Genomic DNA, 20,087 nt, shown 5'->3' on the forward strand with positions numbered 1-20,087 from the left:
CAGTCTCTGAGCCAGGATTAGAACCCTGAAGCCCTGACTCTGGTCCCCTGCTCAGTATCTACTTTCAACCTGACCTTTATTTAGAAAATATCTACAACTTAAATGTACTTAATTTATTTTAAAAAATCGAAAGCGGAACTAAAAAGATGCACATGTAGCATTAAGTACGTCTCATGATCTTACACTGTTACAGCTCTTGTACTCCTATACCCTCTTCGCTTCCCTTTGCTTGTCATTCCCTGATGTTATGTATAATCTAGATTGTAAAATATTCCGAGATCTGTCTTTTTATTTGCATCTAAAGTACCATGTAAGTACAGTAGAATCCTGATTGTTTTCCTAACTGCTTGGGCTCCATCAAATTGGTTTGGGTAACTACGGGTTCAGAAAATTGGGAGTTTGTGAGCCTCACTCATCAGCCTTCCAATTTATAGTCAGGTCCCTAAACTTAAGTGAGCTGAAGTTAAACTTCTATGGAACTCTTAAGATCTGCAGGTATTTAACTCCAACTGCAGAAGTCAGGTGTTCTGCAGAACTGAAGCTTGGCTTCTCATAATTTACCATATTCCTGTCTCAAACTCCTTATTTAACGGCCAGCACACTTGTAGTTCAGAAAGGAGGTTTTGATTATTAAGGTTCAGTAAATCAGGATTCTATTGTAATAAATAATTCAATCAATTACCACATCAACCTGGCTTTGGTATTTGCAGGATTGTCCCAATTTATTTTCAGACTTGAGAACATACCCGTTAGCCTTTCAGAAACATGAAGTGGAATCAAAAGAGGGGATAATGGAGGCTGAGGACATTTACAGTGAGAGAGAGAGAGAGAGTGTGTGTGTTTGTTTGTTTTCAAAACAGCCAACCCATCACAAATTCAAAATGATGTGTAAAAAAGCTTTCTATAGCTAAATAAAATAAACTGTCTCTCTCCCTGCCCCGCACTTCCTCCATTTCCTTTTAAAACATCCTCATTCTTTAGGTTTCCATTTAGATGGGCTTGATTTCCCTTGTTTTTTAAACCAGCAGTGCTTTTTCATTTCTTCTCTGTGTCCCACTCTCTCCATCTATTCTTTTGCCATCTAGATTCATCTCCCTTTGCATTCCTTTGCTCTTTAAACTGAGCAATGAGGGTGTTGCAGAGGTACATCTGTAGGTGTCACCCTCGACATGCAGCGATTTGATCACCCTGTGTGAAAGACCCACAAAGTGATGCTTGCTACTTTAATTTGCTACGGGTTGACAATATGCTCAGCGCTGTGCAAGGCGCAGGACACGCTCCCCGCTGTGAGGAACCCGTTTGTGGGGTGTTCGCTCCCTATGGGATATTGTCCTGGCCCTGTCACTTTGTGTTGTGGCATTATAGTGCTTCCTGCACACTGGCGGCAGCAGCCATACTGCCCCTTGCAATAAGCTCCGCAGGTGGCAGCTTTTAGGGCCCGGGACTCTGCCCTCCGGTTTGCCAGAGCACGCACAAGCCCCTACGCGGTGCTCAACGACCGGCTGCAGTCGTAATCCATGGGCCGCAGCCCAAAGCCTTGTAAGCACGAGGCAGGCTCCGCACAGACCTGCTTCAGGAAAGGGCGGATGTATAGCGTCTTGCCTCATCCGCATCAGACCTATCATAGTGCGGCATACCGCAGCCCGGGCGGATCTGACCAACCAGACGGCGGTGTTTTGAGCCGTGCCTGAAGTCGAACGCCTGGTGCCGTGACAAAAAAATGGGGTTAGTTGCCAGTAACAAAGATGGCGGTTCTAGCGCTGTTGGAGTAGGAGGCGAGAGGGGCTGGCGGGGCGCCCTGGGGAGCTGCTCAGCCCGCCCGAGGGGGGGACAAGGAAGAGTTCAGGGAAGGCTGGTAAGTACCGTGCAGGCAGCGGGATGACCAGCTGGGCAGTGTCCTAGCCAGGGAGCTGCAGGAGATTCCCCTTCCTTCCCACCGGACTCCCTGGGAGCTGGGGCTGCCGGGGTGGGAGCTGCTCTCCCCGGGGGCGGGCGGACTAGTTCCTGTTTGGTTGTGTTCACTTCTCCCTACCTTACTGGGCTCCCTGTGACCTAGGGGACTGCAGAAGGGGTTGCCAGGTGGAGAGCTGCCTGGGTGTCCCGTTGTGGGGATTAGCCACCACAGTTTGCCTGTATTCCCCTCCCCCATCGTTATCCCCCAGCCCCGAGACCTGGAGGTTTTATCTATAGAGCTGTGAGCGTCTCCCCTCGTGGAGGTCTTAGAGGGGTGGTTTGCGGGAGTGGCAGCGTGACCACCATCTTTCACTCTGTTATTGCAGACCCCCCCCCCCCAATTTGGTATTTTTCTTAAATCCCCAGCTTCTGGAGTCATGTGATTACATCAAGTCTTGCTTTAATGCAGTGGTTCTTGAGCTTTACTGCAGCTTGCACCCCTTTAGGTCTGAAAATATGTTCTCGCACCCCTTATCAAAAATTACACTTCAATTAGCTTAAAAACTTGAAAATTTAAAAAGTTTGTAAATTACAGTAATTGTTAAAAAATGTATAATGTTAATAAATACACAGGTTTGATGAAACAATATAGTTGTACTTACGTGCCTGTGCTTAATTGGTGTGTTTGATGATTTATCTTCTAAAAAAATCTGGCATGTCTTGCACCCCTAGAAAGGGCATCTCGTGCACCCCAGGTAAAGAACCACTGCTTTAATGAAAAGAGTAAATTTTTTGCTGGTATGGTTGAAAAATGTTACCCAGGTATACCATAAAGGTTCAAAAACCAGAAAAATGAAAATGAGAGAGAACCCTCAACATATATCATTTTTAAAAGTCTCTCTCTTTTTTGTGTGTGTGCGCCTTACAAATTATTTTTCAGTGCTTAGGTTTGGCAGTACTGCAGTGGTGTTTTGTGACCCTTGATTACATGAGAGAACTTTACTTTTGCAAACACCTTCAATACTTGTACCACATTTTGCATCCACGCACATGAGCTTTCTTCCAATGCTGCACAATTTTCCCAGCACTGTTTCAGTAGCACTTGTTTTGAGCAAAGCCTCTGCAGTTGCAGCTTGCCTGGGTTCTTCTGCTCTGTTGCAACAGACTGAAACCACTGCCATTTCAGCTACCCTGGTGCAATTAGTCTTCCCAGCACAGGCCTGTAGTGTCTTCACTGAACTCTCTAGTCAAGACTCTGTGCTCCAGGACTTGGAAGAGAAGTGATATTTCCCTTTTAACAGAAAACTGGATGGGAAGCTGTGTTTGGAACTGTGGGATGGGTATCAATGCAGTGTAAGTGCAGGAAGTGCTGCAGGGACACAATGGACTTGAAACAGGATAGCTAGAATGTATGGCGCACTTTGGCAACTTGCGCTGCTTCATTTACATTATAGCATGTTGCAATGGTGCAGTTCTCCATGGTGGACAAAGCTATTAGGGGTTGGCTCAAAGTACAGATATACTTCCTTATCCAGCTTGCCCTCGTATTCCAGTGAACGCTAATGGGGAAGAGGATCTGCACTGTGTCTCAGTCGCTATTTAGCTCTCCTACTCCCATGCAGCCTTTCTTGTTTTGCAGAATTTTTATCATCTTGCAGTTCATTTCCACTGTTTAAATGCATTGAATTTCCATTCTTTTAAGGGATTTTAACTTTCTAGTTATGAGGCTGCATGTTGCTTCCATTGTGTTTATTGAAATAAACTCCCTGCAGAGGCTTTTTTCCAGCTGAGGACATTTAATTTTGTATTATTTATTATATAAGTAGTATCAGTGGACCCAACAGTGATCAGGGCACTATGTTGGGCATTGTACAAATATAGAATGAGAGAGACCCCTGCCCTGAAGATTTTATAATCTAAATAGACCAGAGAGGGCTGGAGGAAAGTGATAATATATTCAAGCATCAGAGGAGATTTCCAAAACATGTTGTAGGCTTTAAATATCTCATTAAAACTCACTATAAAATGCTTCCTAGCAGGTAGAGCTTATAAATAACTGCTTTATGATCCCCTGCACTAAAACGAGAGCTTCTCTCCAAACTGCACAGATTTGTACATGGAAGGGTGGCTGCAGGTTTGAATCACAGAAACTCATTGATTCATCTTTCCAAGGGAGGTGCCTGTACTGGATGGCATTATGTTTGCATGATGCTTTTTGTAAGAGTAGGAAATTGCCCTGGTGTGCTTGTTCAAAATTCTTTCCCTTAGCCCCCATGCAGTTGTACAGGGTGCTGTCTGTAGGATGGCTGACACCCTCCATCCCCCATGTGGCTGAATTGCACAGACAGATGTTGTGTATATAGTTTATAAAACACTTTGGGCTCCTTCAAGATGGAAGTTTTTACATTTATTTAAAATAACGTACATTATTCCTTAATAGCTGCTGAACTTCCTTGAACTATAGCACCTGCCAAAGTACAGTAGCCTGCATCTGACTCACTTGTTGGATTACTGCATGGACTGTGCTCTAATTAGTGATATCAGCCAAGTATTCGTAGTTGGCATACTTATTTTTCTATAAAATGCTTTGTGTTCTGTACACGAATGCTTCATATGTCTTTACTCCGTTTCATATCAAACCACTTTACAGACACACAAGCCTCACAGCACCCCTTTTGTGGTAGGTATTATTCCCATTTTTACAAATGAGGAAACAAACAGGTTAATTGTCTTGGCCTCAGTCACGCAGCAGGTCGGGGCAGAGCTGGGAATAGAACCAAGGAGTCCAGACTCTCCTCACTGTAATCTCTAGACAGCATTGCTGTTTGTTTTTTCTTTTCTGTGTAGTTGTGGTTTTGGTCTGGCCTGTATAGTGTTCTCGTGCAGTATCCAGACATGTAAGAAGCACGTGCCCAGGGATTTGTTAGCATCGATTACATGATTGTTTGTCCAGTAAATGTGGAATGTTGGCTCTTTGTCCAGAATGCTCCTGTGTGAATGGGGGAGGATGTCTTTCAAGGTGAGCTAGGGGTAAATGGGTCATGAGAAGGTGTGGGGTGCATTACTATCTCCTTCCCACACACTACAATGAGTCAGCTCTGTAACTTTGCCAATCTTTGCCAATTTGTAGTGAGAGAATCTAGACTGTAGATCACTTGTGCAAACTTGTTGCAATAATGTCCAAGTGATTCGATTGACTAGCACCATTCAGTCCTTCGCACACAAGGGCCATACTTTATTTTTAATGAGTTTATGAGAAACTTGAGTTTGGTAGTGGTGTTCCTTTGATGTTTGCTTCTGGGGAACTCCTGGAGAACAAAATGCCACAGACATTGCAGTTATTAAATACCTGCAGGTGGTAACTGTTGCAAGGAGAATTGGGGTGTCTGTCTGTCTGGTTACACACAGTAACAAAATGTAGTTATGCATGCAGTTCAGTAACCTTGTTTTTAGGCTGGCACTAAAGAGTGTGAGCTGATCTTATATCAATGGGGCCAGTCTTGCCAAATTCATCTTGCTTTCCTAAAGAACCAGTGAGTACAGTTTACAATCCCCAATCTTTATCTCCACTTCCCCTTCCCCCAATGTTTATCTAGTGAGGGATTTATAAGGCCCCCGTTACCATAGCATCTGACCATCATGATGTTGGATTATATATGTCACTTCTTTGGTACTATCCATCCTTGTATACATATACTGTGAAATGTTTTAGTATTATGTTTGCTCTTTTGGGGCCTCATCCTAGGAAGCTGCTGAAGACTCACCACTACTGTTGAAGCTGATGGGACAGGACAACTCTCATCACTCTTCAGAATTGGGCCCCACATTGCTGTAAATATTAGGTTGTTATTTTACTTTGTCTCAGACTGAATACTAGGACATGCTACTTTCCTATATGGTGGGCTACACCTGGAATAGGGTAGACAAAGGAAACCTCCAAAAATCTAGCCTTTTAATTTTCTTTGCCAAAGGAATGAAAGTAATAGACTTTTTCCTTCTGAAATATTTTCTTATTGTTTTAAATCTTATATTTTAGCAAGATGGAAATAGTTGTTTTCAGTATAATATACATTCATCACTACTATCTTCCCTACCTTGTAGTGTTGCTGCATCCCTGGCAATTAGAATGACTTTGTTAATCTGCACCTGATATCTTTATTTTTTTATCTATAAAAGCATGCACCCATCGCTTAAGCCTCTGGTTGACTTGGTTGATAAAACCACTAATAATTTATTGTAACCTACTGCATACTATTAGCTTATTTAGGTGAGGCCCATCAAGGACCTGATACAGAGTCCATTGAAGTCAGTGGCAAGACTTCCAAGCTCCATTTGACAAATTTTAAATAATGTAAACTGTAAGGCAACTTTCACCCCCAAGAGCTTACTAGTATTTAATAAAGATTGGCCATCTTTATGTTAAAGTTGTCATTTAAAACATTTTTTTTTAGAAGGGATGTAAATCCTCCTGTTTCAACGCATGAGCTAATCTGTAAGTTACAGGTGTTAGGAAGAAACTCCCTGTATAGGCAGGTTAGTCTGTAATTGCTCAGTTCAGACCTATTGTACCTTCCTCTAAGCAGCTGGTCCTGCTAGGCAGGATACTGGATTAGACTAGATAGACCACTGGCCTGACCCATTTGGCAATTACTACTTCACTAAGACCTTGTCTACACTATGAAATTAGGTCAAATTTATAGAAGCTGGTTTTGTAGAAAGCGTTTTTATACAGTCGATTGTGTGTGTCGCCACACAAATGCTCTAAGTGCATGTAGTTGGCGGAGTGTGTCCACAGTACCGAGGCAACCATCGACTTCCGGAGCATTGCACTGTGGGTAGCTATCCCACAGTTCCTGCAGTCTCCGCTGCCCATTTGAATTCTGGGTAGAAATCCTAGTGCCTGATGGGGCTAAAACATTGTCGCGGGTGGTTCTGGGTACATATCGTCAGGCCCCCCTTCCCTCCCTCCGTGAAAGCAAGGGCAGACAGTCGTTTTGCACCTTTTTTCTTGAGTTACCTGTGCAGACGCCATATCACGGCAAGCTTGGAGCCTGCTTAGCTAACCGTCACCGTATGTCTCCTGGGTGCTGGCAGACGTGGTACTGCATTGCTACACAACAACAGTTTATTGCCTTTTGGCAGCAGACAGTGCAGTATGAGTGGTAGCTGTCGTCAACGTGGTCCAGGGTGCTCTTTTAACCGACCTCGATGAGGTCAGGGTCGCCTGGGCAAACATGGGAGTGACTCAGCCAGGTCATTTCCCTTTTAAGTTTCGTCTCATGGCGATTCAGTCCTACCGGCAGTTCACTGTCTTTTAATCTGCAGCCAGCAGAAGACGATGGCCAGCAGTCATACTGCACCGTCTTCTGCCGAGCACCCAGGAGATGATGATGGCTAGCAGTTGTACTGCACAGTCTGCTGCCAGAAAGATGTATAAAGATAGATGAAGTGGCTCAAAACAAGAAATAGACCAGATTTGTTTTGTATTCATTTTCTCCTCCCTCCCTCCGTGAAATCAACAGCCTGCTAAACCCAGTTTTGAGTTCTATCCTTGAGGTTTTGAGTTCTATCCTTGAGGGGGCCATTCTGCTTCTCGCAAAGCCACCCCCTTTGTTGATTTTAATTCCCTGTAAGCCATGTTTTCAGTCGCCCCTCCCTCCGCCAGAGCAACGGCAAACAATTGTTTCGCACCCTTTTCCCTGGATTGCCTGAGCAGGAGCAGATGCCATAGCACAGCAAGCATGAAGCCCGTTCAGCTCACCACAGCAGTTATGACCATTGTAAACACCTCGCGCATTATCATGCAGTGTATGCAGAACCAGCACCTGAAAAACCAAGCGAGGAGGCGAGAGCAGCGTGGTGATGAGGACATGAATACACTTTTCTCTAAAACCGCGTTCCCCCACAATTTGGAGATCATTGTGTTAATGGGGCAGGCTCGTGCCGTGGAATGCTGATTCTGGGCCTGGGAAACAAGCACAGAGTGGTGGGACTGCATCGTGTTGCAGGTCTAGGATGATTCGAAACTTTCGCATGCGTAAGGGCACTTTCATGGAACTTTGTGACTTGCTTTCCCCTGCCCTGAAGTGCAAGAATACCAAGAGGAGAGCAGCCCTCACAGTTCACAAGCGAGTGGCAATAGCCCTGTGGAAGCTTGCAACGCCAGACAGCTACCGGTCAGTCGGTATTCAGTTTGAAGTGGGCAAATCTACTGTGGGGGTTGCGGTGATGCAAGTAGCCAATGCAATCACTGAGCTGCTGCTATCAAAGACAGTGACTCTGGGAAATGTGCAGGTCATACTAGATGGCTTTGCTGCAATGGGATTCCCTAACTGTGGTGGGGCTATAGACGTAACGCATATCCCTATCTTGGGACCGGACCACCAGGGCAGCCAGTATATAAACCGCAAGGGGTACTTTTCAATGGTGCTGCAAGCACCGGTGGATCACGAGGAACATTTCACCAACATCAGCGTGGGATGGCCGGGAAAGGTTCATGACTCTCGCGTCTTCAGGAACTCTGGTCTGTTTAAATGGCTGCAGGAAGGGATTTACTTCCCAGACCAGAAAATAACTGTTGGGGATGTTGAAATGCCTATAGTTATCCTTGGGGACCCAGCCTACCCCTTAATGCCATGGCTCATGAAGCCGTACACAGGCACCCTGGACAGTAGTCAGGAGCTGTTCAACTATAGGCTGAGCAAGTGCAGAATGGTGGTAGAGTGTGCATTTGGACGTTTAAAGGGTCGCTGGCGCAGTTTACTGACTCACTCAGACCTCAGCAAAGCCAATATTCCCATTGTTATTGCTGCTTGTTGTGTGCTCCACAATCTCTGTGAGAGTAAGGGGGAAGACGTTTATAGCTGGGTGGGAGGTTGATTCAAATCGCCTGGCCACTGAATACGTGCAGCCAGACACCAGGGCAGTTAGAAGGGCACAGCAGGAAGCGGTGCGCATCAGAGAAGCTTTGAAAACCAGTTTCATGACTGGCCAGGGTACTGTGTGACACTTCTGTTTGTTTCTCCTTGATGAAGACCCGCCCCCTTGGTTGACTCTAATTTCCTGTAAGCCACCCACCCTCCCGCCTTTGATCACAGCTTGCTTGCAAAGGAAATAAAGTCACTATCGTTTAAAAAACATGTATTCTTTATTAATTGATTATAAAAATAGGGAGATAACTCACAAGGTAGCCCGGGTGGGGTGTGGGAGGAGGGTAGGAGGGAAGGAAAAGGCCACTTTAAAACTTGTTGAATGCCAGCCTTCTGTTGCTTGGGCTGTCCACTGGTTTGGAGTGGTTGGGTGCCTGGAGCCTCCCACCCCGAGTTCTTGGGCGTCTGGGTGAGGAGGCTGTGGAACTTGGGGAGGCGGGAGGGGGGTTAAGCAGGGGTTGCAGCGGCAGTCTGTGATCCTGCTGCCGTTCATGAATCTCCACCAGACGCCGGAGCATGTCCGTTTGATACCGCAGTATCCCCAGCGTTTCCTCATGCCGCCTCTGATCTTCCTGCTGCCACCTCTCCTCGCGTTCATCAGCCACCATCCTGTACTCTGCTATTGTGTCCCTCCACACAGCTCTGTCAGTGCCGGACGACTGCATGAGCTCGGAGAACATTTCATCGTGCGTGCGTTTTTTCGCTGCCTTATCTGAGATAGCCTCTGGGACGGAGGAGGGAGGCTTGAAACATTTGCAGCTGCTGGAGGAAAAAAAGGGAGTGAAGTATTTAAACAGATACATTTTACAGAACAATGCCTGTACTTTCACAATGAACAACACTATTCACATTACATAGCAGACGTGATTTTTGGTACAGGGTCGCATTTTGCATCTTATATTGAGTGCCTGCGGCTTTGGTGTTAGAGATCACACACGCAGGGTCGGGCAACAGAATTCAGCTTGCAGGCGGCCATGGTAAGCCATAGTCTTTCGGCTTCTGCAACCTTCATAACAGCAGCCCCCTCCTTTCCCATACCAAGCAAAGCCCGTTGAGTTGGCCATTTACTGCTGCAGTTTTCCTGTTAACGTGCAGCAGCAGAAACCAAATTTACCCCCTCCCCCCATCCAATTCTCTGGTATGATCGCTTTCCCCCTCCCCCCAGATCCCTGCTAGCCAAACGCGAACAGCTCAGTGCCAATGGCTCCCCCTCCCACCGCGTGGCTAACTGCGGGGAGGATTTCTTTTCAGCCACAGGCAAACAGTCCAGTAGGAAAGGCCACCTCTGAATGTCCCCTTAATCAAATTCCACTATTTCAACCAGGTTACCATGAACGATATCACTCTCCTGAGGATAACACAGAGAGATAAAGAACGGATGTTGCTTGAATGCCAACAAACACCGGGACCATACGCTGCCAGGCTTTGTCATGCAATGATACCAGATTACTTGATATTAGCATGGCATGGTAAAGTGTCCTACCATGGAGGACGGAATAAGGCTGCTCTCCCCAGAAACCTTCTGCAAAGGCTTTTAGAGTACCTCCAGGAGAGCTTCATGGAGATGTCTGGGGATGGAGCGGAAATCCTCCAGGGACACGTTAACAGACTTTTCCAGTAGCAGTACTAGCCACGAATGCATCCCAAGTCCTCAGGGCTACTTAATCATTAAAAAACGCTTGCTTTTATAACACGTATTATATTTAAAAAGGTACACTCACCAGAGGTCCCTTCTCTGGCTTCGTTGGTTTGAGAGGGTATTTCAGTCAGTGTGATAAAAAGATCCTGGCTGTCAGGGAGAACGGTGTGCTGTGTGCTCTCCCCAAGCTCATCGTCCTCCTCCTCATCTTCCCCGTCTGCAAAATCCTTAGCCGTGGCGGAGAGTATCCCATCCTCTGAGTTCATGGACAGGGGTGGGATAGTGGTGGCGGCCCCCCCTAGAATTGCATGGAGCTCAGCGTAGAAGCGGCATGTCTGGGGCTCTGTCCCGGAGCGTCCGTTTGATTCTTTGGTTTTCTGGTACGCTTACCTGAGCTCCTTAAGTTTCACGCGGCACTGTGTTGCGTCCCTGATGTAGCCTCTGTCCCTCATGGCCTCTGAGATTTTTTTGAAATGTTTTCGTATTTCATCTTTTGGAATGTAGTTCTGATAGCACAGATTCCTCTCCCCATACAGCGATCAGATCCAGTACCTCCCGTTCAGGCCATGCTGGAGCTCTTTTTCGATTCTGGGACTGCATGGTCACCTGTGCTGATGAGCTCGCCTGGCCAAACAGGAAATGAGATTCAAAAGTTCGCGGGGCTTTTCCTGTACACCTGGCCAGTGCATCCGAGTTCAGAGTGCTGTCCAGAGCGGTCACAATGGTGCACTGTGGGATAGCTCCTGGAGGCCAATACCTTCGAATTGCTTCCACACTAACCGTAATTCGAAACGGCGATGTCGATTTCAGTGCTAATCCCCTCGTTGGGGAGGAGTACAGAAATCGGTTTTAAGAGCCCTTTATGCTGAAAAAATGGCTTCGTTATGTGGACGGGTGCAGGGTTAACTTGGATTTAACGCTGTTAAATCTGACATAAACTCGTAGTGTAGACAAGGCCTAACTGGGAAAAAAATTAAAATGAAAGGTGTATTTTTTTTCAAATGCATAGGGCCTGCTCCTGCTAAACCTATGTCTTGGAAGTAATCCCATCACTTGTCTGATTAAAGACTGTTTACTTAAGGGAGTATTTGTGGACCAGACCTCTCCCCCAGATTCGCGTTCTTTGTCTTTGCTGCTTGACTTCTGGCTTAGACCTTTCTCCCGCAGCCCTCACCAACCCCGCCCAATCCTTTGGGGGCAATGTTCTGGTCTGAGACTCTTGTACTGAAGAAGAAAGGAAGGGGTCAGATGTGCATTTCTTGTTAGGAAACCCTCTGAAAATAAGGAAGAAATGCAAGTAAAGTGGAAACCACTAATGTTTAGTAGCAAATGTTTAAAAATGTATATTGTAATTAATTTAAAATTGGGGCCAGGTTTACACTTACAAATTAGATTGACAGAGTCACATTGGTAAAGGCTGTGAAAATTTTCATGCCATGAATACTGTAGTTAGGTTGACCCTGGTGTAGCCACAGCAAGGTTGATGGAAGAATTCTTCCAATTAACTACAGTGATGGAAAAATCCCTTCTGTCAATGTAGGAAGCTGCGGTGCCACAGCTGTGCCACTGTAGCGAAGACATACCTTGGGTTTCAAAATCCATTGCTTTCCTCACTGATTTCAAGGCAGAATGAGTCTCTTCTTCTGTTAGCAAGAAAAGTGAACTTCTGTGGAATAAGCTGAGGGCTTGTCTACATGAGACATTATTGCACAGAAAGCCAAGGTCTGAATCTACAGCACACTGGTTTACAGCATGGTAACATCCTGTGTGGACATTGCTACAGTGCACTAAAATTTCATGTTACATGTCAAAGCACGCTACAGATCTATAGGAATATCCACATAGGTGCTTTCTGTGTGCCGCCCTAGCACACTGCAGATTCACACTCTGGTTGCCCCAAACATCCCTTGTAGACAAGCCCGAGACTCATCTACAGCCACAGAACAGTGGAAATACCAAGGGAATATTTCTTGAGTACTCTTTTGTTGACAGTTTTTAAGCAAGACTACTTCACGTTTATTTGGTAACTTCTTTCAGAGGTTCTCACCAACCTTAGAGATGTAAATGAACTATACCACACAGCTCACCTGTGAAGTGGGTAAGTATTAGCCTGATCTATAAAGTAGGGACACTGAGGCAGAGATGTTCTGGTTTGTCCCAGATCAAACAGTGAATTAGGGGCAGAAATAGAATCCGGTAGTCAGACTGCCAGTTCATCTGGTCTAATTACTGTACACACTTGCTGGGCATTAACACAATTAACAATGCCACTTTTAAGCGCTCCTTGAAGCCCAGCTATCAGTAAACACAGAGTGATCCAAATTATCAGCTCGATGCTAAATACGGGTGACTAGGAAGACCCTATGGCATTGCTTATATATATATATATAATATGTTTTATTCTAAGCTGTTCTTTCTAAGGCAGCTGTTTTTTTTCATTTGTTTCCCATGTTTCTATTCTAGGTGATATATCAGACTTCTCTTCTTGTGGGATTAATTTCTGGCAATGAGATGTTCAGACTCTCTCCATCTTCTTTGTAGATGTAATACAGATTGGGAATTATACTTAAATAAAGTGAAAGCATTAGGAATTGAACAGTCCAGGGAAAACTCTGTAGCCAGGAATGTTTTTTCTCTTCCTGGAATATTTGTAACATGGGATGCTTTTGAAGCACAATTTTTTTCCAGGTACATTGACAGTGTAATTGTCTGATTTTTTTTCCTATTCAGCTGCTGCCATCATACATCTTGTATAATGTATTCCATTGTGTTGTTTTTATTGTTGGATTATATAACCTAAATACATCAAAAGGGTGTTGTGAGGCTTAATCAGTTAATGTTTCTGCAGTACTTTGAAATTCTTGATGGGAGATGCTTAACAAATGCAGAATATTATTACTAATATATGAAAACTCAGATTTAAGAAATATACTTTATAAATGCCCAAATTTGGGGAAATCATGTTTAATTCTAAAGATGGTTATTTTAATATTCAGATGCATCCCTCCAAAGGCTCAGCATCTGATATTCAGACAGGTGTTTCAAATGCTGCTTAGCTGATAGAAACGTGTTGACCTTCAGTCAAGCTACAAGTCTCACTTTTTCTCCCAGGCCTTTTCTGGGCGGGAGGGATGAGTTGAGGGGGGTGGGAAAGTTTTGTTTTGCATTTGGAAGAGTTCAGTTTGTTGGACACTGGGTCTGATTGTTGTTTCATATTGAATGTGCATGAAGCCAAACCAGTGGGTAGATGCATTATTATAAATTGAAATAAAGAGAAATATTCTGAAGTAAAACTATGAATCTCCCTATGTTCCTCTAGGTAATTATTGGCTCAATTCTACAGAATTGTCACACAATTGGCCCTACATGGAACATAGGTCAGCAGCAGTGAGGTAATGTATCGAGAGAACAACTGAATGTTAAAGACAGCAGTTACACTGGCTATATTATTTGGCTGAGCTTGCAAGGCTTTTCACTCAGCCTGATGGCATTTCTCTGCGTGGTGTAATGCAATAACTTTTGAATGCTACATCCAATCAGTTCCAGAATTCCAGGGAATGTTCTGGGCATCAATAGGTAGAACCCTATTGATGATTTTGGGGGGAAATCTGAAAACCAGAAGGGATGAAATGTTGGGGGGAGGACGCAGAGTTTCTGTCATCTGCTTAGCAGAGTCATAACTTCAAACACCTCTATAATTGTCTAATGTTCAAAAATCAAGTTGATGGTACCCATTAACACCTTCCAGTATAATACCCATATCTCATCTCTGCTTGTCCTCCCAATGGAGTTTAAAATGTTGGCACCCTGCATGACTTATCTCCCAGGCAGAAAGAAGATAAATAGTAATATTGGGGGGGGTAAGGGGAAAATGGGGGGGCACACAGAGTTCCTGGCATGGGGGAATGGGTAGCACACAGAGCCCCTGGCCTGGTGGGCCCTGGTATCAGGAAGAGGAGAGTGGTGGCATACAGAGTCCCTGGGGGGAATATGGGAATGGGAGTACAGAGGCCCTCCCATGGGAGGAAGTAAGGGACCCTGGTATGGGAACAGGGAATGGGGATGCATACAGAGACTCTAGATGAGGGACACTGGTATGGAGGGGAGGGAGAATGTAGCAAAGTTGTCACTCCAGTATGGTCCCTTTTGTCCAGGTGTATTGGTGCATCAACACTGCCTCAGTTTCCCACAAAGTCCTTTGGCCTATTCTGGCTATAGGAGTGACCCGCCCTCCAGCAAGACCACTTTACAGAGTCCAGCCCTTTTCAGGGCCACAGAATCCATTGCCAGAGTCCAACAGAAGTGTATAAAAAAAACAAACATCAGCCCAGCTGGACCAAGCTGGCAGCCACCTCATTGCAGGTGTGCCTCTGCTGCTCTAGATTGTTCTCCTGTGTAACCACAGGTTTCTGTGCCTTAGACAGTCCCACAATCTAGGAGCTGGTGTACTCCTTCCCTTACTCCAGGTCTCAAGCAGACTACAGCTCATCAGGCCCTTGTGTCAACTGAGGTTCCAGCTCACGTACTGAAGAAGCCTATCTACTTTTCTCCCCTTCTTCCTCCCTTTCTAAATCCTGCACCCATGCCTAATAGCCAGTACAAGTGCATCTGGGGAGGAGCTAACTGAATCTCTCACTGCAAGTTAACCTCTTCCAGACCTGTCACCGGGGTGGTGGGGAGGGAGAGGGAGACACAGAGCCCCTGGCATGTGCCAGAGAGGGAATGGTGGGGGGCACCCAGGCCCAGATCCTCAAAAGTATTTAGGCACGTAACTTCCACTGAAATCAGTGGAAGTTATAAACCTAAATACTTGTGAGGGCCTGGGCCACAGAACTACTGGCATGTGCTGGAAGGGCTCGGGGGGAGTTGCAGGGAGTCCCTGAAATAGAAGATGATGGGAGAATGGCACACAGGGAGCCTGTGGGAGAAATGGAGAAATGCAAGGAACTCCTGGTATGTGCAATGAGTTTGGCCTACAGAAGCTACAAAGTGTGTGAACCCCTAATTCTATGAAGCCATATTTACTATTTGTATCTCATGATCCTCCCCCCGTACTACGCAAATTGTTTTTAGTGGATACTACATAAATGTTGCAAACAAATTGGGGATTGTTTGATAATAGAATATGTATTTGAAAAACAAGGGCTTTATGTGCAGGCAAATTATATTTTAGATGACTTAAGTAGTATGACTCCAGTACTGATCTTGCCAGAGAAGGCAGACTTTGTCTGTAGTTTCAGTTGTCCTTGTCATATAAATATCATAGCTTATCTACCATTAGCTATGTTCAAAACTTTTGGTTCTTAGTAAACAAACTCCTTAAAGTGTGGTTCTGCTGTGAAAAGATCTGCTTGCTGTGTGTATCCAGAGTGGCACAAGAAGGATGTGGGTTCATTGCTTCACTTTTGAAGTGTTTAGGATGGGGGTGGGCAAACTTTTTGGCCCGAGGACCACATCTGGGTATGGAAAATGTATGGTGGGCCATGAATGCTCACGGAATTGGGGTTTGGGTACAGGAGGGCATGAGGGCTCCAGCTGGGGGTGTGGGCTCTGGGGTAGGGTTGGGGATGAGGGGTTTGGGGTGTAGGAGGGTGCTCTGGGCTGGGACTAAGGGGTTCGGAGGGCGGGAGGGGAATCAGGGCTGGGGAAGGGGGGTAGGGGGACAGGCTCTGGGCGGTGCTTACCTCAAGCAGCTCCCAGAAACAGCGGCATGTCCCCTCTCCGGCTCCTACGTGGAGGCGCAGCCAGGTGGCTCTGCACACTGCCCTGTCTACAGGTGCTGCCCCTGCAGCTCCCATTGGCTGTGATTCCCGGCCAGTGGGAGCTGCGGGGGTGGCGCTTGGGGTGGGGACAGCATGCGGAGCCCCCTGGCTGCCCCTACGCATAGGAGCTGAAGTGGGGAAGTGCTGCTGCTTCCAGGAGCTGTGCGGAGTGGGGCAAGACCCCGAACCTGCTCCCTGGCTGGAGCGGAGCAAGCCCCAGACCCTGCTTCCCGGCGGGAGCTTGAGGGTCGAATTAAAATGTCTGGAGGGCTGGATGCAGCCCCCGGGCGGTAGTTTGCCCACTTCTGGTTTAGGACCTAACCATTTTTGTCACCTTAAGTTGCGGGAGAGAAAAATTGAATTGATGATGAGTTTCACATCAGTTCCATTCAGACTTTGGGAAAACCCTGTGTGTCTAGGTCTCCCTTTATGGGATAACTAGATAGCTATGGAGATATCAATCAGAATTGTTGTTCATTGTTTTTTGGTAGCCATTTAGATTTATGTAGGTAAAGAGTATCCACTCTTTCCAACCAATGTAGTGTATGTCTAACTTCACTGTTGAGAGTCCCCTCCCTGGCATTATAGATGCTTGCACTGATCTTAGAGTGACACTCTTACACATGCTGAACAATGTGTTTTGAACTTTGACAAGTGGCATGTTTTGCCTTCAAGATCACATTTCAGTTTGCTGCCTGAAACAGAATGTCACTACAGTGCTAAGCAAGGCTGTCTCCTGCACAGCTGTCTCCCTTCATGACCTCCTTCCATTGAAATGGTACTGGAAGGGGGAGCAGAGCAGAGCCACCGCTGCTAACGATCTGGGCTACACTGGATCAGCACAGAGAACATTCAGAATGTTTTCTTCACTTTCTGCTTTTGTGGCTTTGGCCTCCAGGTATCTGAGTGTGTCCTTGCTAGTCAAGGCCATGAGTCTCCTATATGGGCTAATAGGAAGAAGAATCCTGGAGCTTTCTCAAACCCTTCTCTGAATTGCCATTTTCCTTCATTTTAAAAGTCCATCCTCTCTCCCTTTGCCTTGTGCTGAAGTGATCCCTGAGTTAAGGGCAAGATATCAAGGCACTATTTTGCTCTATAGGGGCATACTAAGGTATATGTGCCTCCTTCCCAGTCCCAGCCCCTCTTTGTCTGCTACACTCCAGTAACATTTTGTGATCTTTTCATTGCACTTGTTAATTGGCCTGACATAGTTGATAGCCCATTTTTTGTTTTGAGACCCTCACAGGCAAAGAAACAGTATGGGAATGATGCTGAGTCCAGACTGCTAGCTACTTCTGATGATGTGCCAGCCAGAAAGTAGAGACAGCAAAAGTAACTACAGATGATGGTTTCTTGTCCTACGTACTCTGAACAATTCATCCCTAGTAAATTAACTGAGCATGTGTAACCTCAAATGCGGATGTCTGAATGAACGGAAATGCATATATGTGACGCTTAGGTGTGTGGCAGTTCTCCAAAAAGGGCCATGTTTTTGGAGTTTAAGGTACTCACCCTAGACAACCCACATCATGTATCATTTGAAAGCTTATTTTATGTACATTTAGATGAGGTATCATGTGGAGCTGTCAAGTAGTGCTGTAAGCCTGTAGGTGAGGTGAAACAAAATGAAAGTGTCATTTTTTGCACAGTTCCAGAAACACACTGCCATACGACTATGACTGTTGCATCCGATGAAGTGAGCTGTAGCTCACGAAAGCTTATGCTCAAATAAATTGGTTAGTCTCTAAGGTGCCACAAGTTCTCCTTTTCTTTTAGTTTTTACTGTTTAAGTTAATTTCAACACCTTATTGTGGAGTTTATTGGTCAAAGCTACCAAATGACAATGTACTAAAATATTTTTATTGGTTTTGCATGGGCAAGTTTTTTTTAGAAATGACTAAGCAAAAATGCTGTATATTAACATTTTGTAATATATTAACAGGAAATGTTTTCACATTGCATATTAATTGGCAAAATATCGCACAAGTGGTTATAATAGTTTTCTATATTTTCAGCTGAAATTTGCTGACCAGATTAGTCTCTCACTGAACGTTGTGCACTAATAGCAGTAGTTTGCATGCCCATAGTTTATACTGCAGTGGGTAGATATAAATGTACATGAATTCCTAACATAATGCTTCTCCATTTGTAAGCTTTTGTACATACAGTGTACCTCTAGTCTTCCTGGTAGAAGATTTTAATTTGTAATTGTCTACACATGCAGTACTAGCTTTTGAAATATTCTAGGAACTAGATTTTTAATTTAGTGACACTTTTTTTATGTAAAGATCATTATTAGTGTTAGAGATGACAATACACAGCTTCGTATTATGAATATACAAAAACTATGAGAGAGAGACGTTGTCTAACAAGAAGTAGTGACAATAAAGTCCACAGACAAGTCCTTGCCTCTGCACTGAAGAGGGATGAAGAGCATGTTACAGATTTTACCAACCATATGATCAACAATATGACACACTCATTTGACCCTGAATCACCATCCAGAGGTGCTTAACAATGTTCTCTGGATTGTATGTAACATCAGATGTACAAAAGTCTACTCAAAATAGCAGATGTTGGTGAAGAACAACTGGAGAGATATGAGAGATTCTCTTAATTCTGATGGGACACGTAGCTTCTTCAGACCAGTCAAGAAATCTGACATGATCATTTGCTGACATGGCCAAGAAGACCAAATTTGTCTGTCGGGGAGGGACAATCACAGCAGCTCTCAGTCCAGAAATTGTTTTCTGTAGAGCCCTGTCTTTAGCAAGATGCAGAAATGATGTTTCAATGACAACTGTTCTTAGTCATCCTGTAGGACCTGTGCCTATGTCCCTCTTTCATGGTGATGGAACAATGAGAAGAATAGACAAAGCTTTATTAGGGCATCAGCTGGAAGCTCAAGATGAAAGAATCCACGAGCTAAGAGCATGCAAGAAAGAAATCACAGTGTACATCAGAAATGCCATGGCTGTCGTACAAATGATGGCTGGAGACAAATTCCACACATTTGATTAATTGAGTCCTGCTGAGTCCTTGAGGCAGATCCAAAAGGTTTGACAAAGTTAATTTGTAATCAAAGTCTTTAACAGATATGACAACAGTAACTCTGTGAAAACTGCAGAAAGACCGTGCCGGACAGGATCTAAGATTGGATGCAAGAAATACCAGTTGATTGGTGGGTGCTCTGTGCCTCCATGGTAAAAGTTTCTCAACGTGGCATCCAGCAACCAGTCACGTGTACAATTTCTCTGTGAATATATGGTTCAAAATGTACCTGAGAGTGTAGGAGCACACCCACACTCTCCTCCTTGCTGTAGGCTTTTTGCAAGGTGAAGTAACAAAGTCCGTCACCAGTAAAGGTGTTGAAGAAGCCCAAGACTTGTACAGTACTGAAGAATAAGTGGACACAAGGTTGCTTCTGCATATTGTATGTGCCAATATGGCTTTTGAGTCTCTTGATGTCAAAGGAACCATAGTAATTAGGTCACTTGAAGTTTTGTTTCTTGTTGTTCACTGCTTTCCAAAAATGATAATGTGTTGATTGAAATATGCACCATTACTAGCACAACAGACGTGTCATTTTATACCTGTGCACACAATTTGTTACATACCTCAGACCTGACTTCTGCAACATACTTTCTGCTGTACACTAATTAACAGGGTGTAACTCTGTCCTCCCTGTTGGTATTTGGGGGTGGGGGGAGTTTGTGTTTTATGTCATCAAAACAAAGGGAGCTTACCGCTTCAGAGATCTTGCCTGTTGGGGGAAGAGTGACACAAGCTGCAATTTTTGCAAGAAGGAAGTCTGTAATACTGCTGTATGACCAGAGTGAGAAAGAAAAGGAAACCCACAGAGAC

At 44.9% G+C, this 20,087-nt stretch overlaps 1 protein-coding gene across 5 annotated transcripts in view; it reads left to right on the plus strand.

Moving 5' to 3' along the window:
* Positions 1-1,724: 1,724 nt before the first annotated feature.
* TMEM94 (transmembrane protein 94) overlaps positions 1,725-20,087 on the plus strand; it is a 95,547-nt gene continuing 77,184 nt past the window's right edge. For 2 of the 5 annotated variants that reach the window (XM_043528559.1, XM_043528562.1), the window contains exons 1-2: positions 1,728-1,855; positions 13,781-13,853. In XM_043528559.1, coding sequence (XP_043384494.1) covers positions 13,828-13,853 — 26 coding nt within the window. In that variant the 5' untranslated portion in view covers positions 1,728-1,855; positions 13,781-13,827. Of the gene's footprint in view, positions 1,856-13,780; positions 13,854-20,087 lie in introns of those variants that run through there. The other 3 variants (XM_043528560.1, XM_037913340.1, XM_043528561.1) reach the window with 2 other exon arrangements.

Source organism: Chelonia mydas, chromosome 14, assembly GCF_015237465.2.
Source record: "Chelonia mydas isolate rCheMyd1 chromosome 14, rCheMyd1.pri.v2, whole genome shotgun sequence".
NCBI lineage: Eukaryota > Metazoa > Chordata > Testudines > Cheloniidae > Chelonia > Chelonia mydas.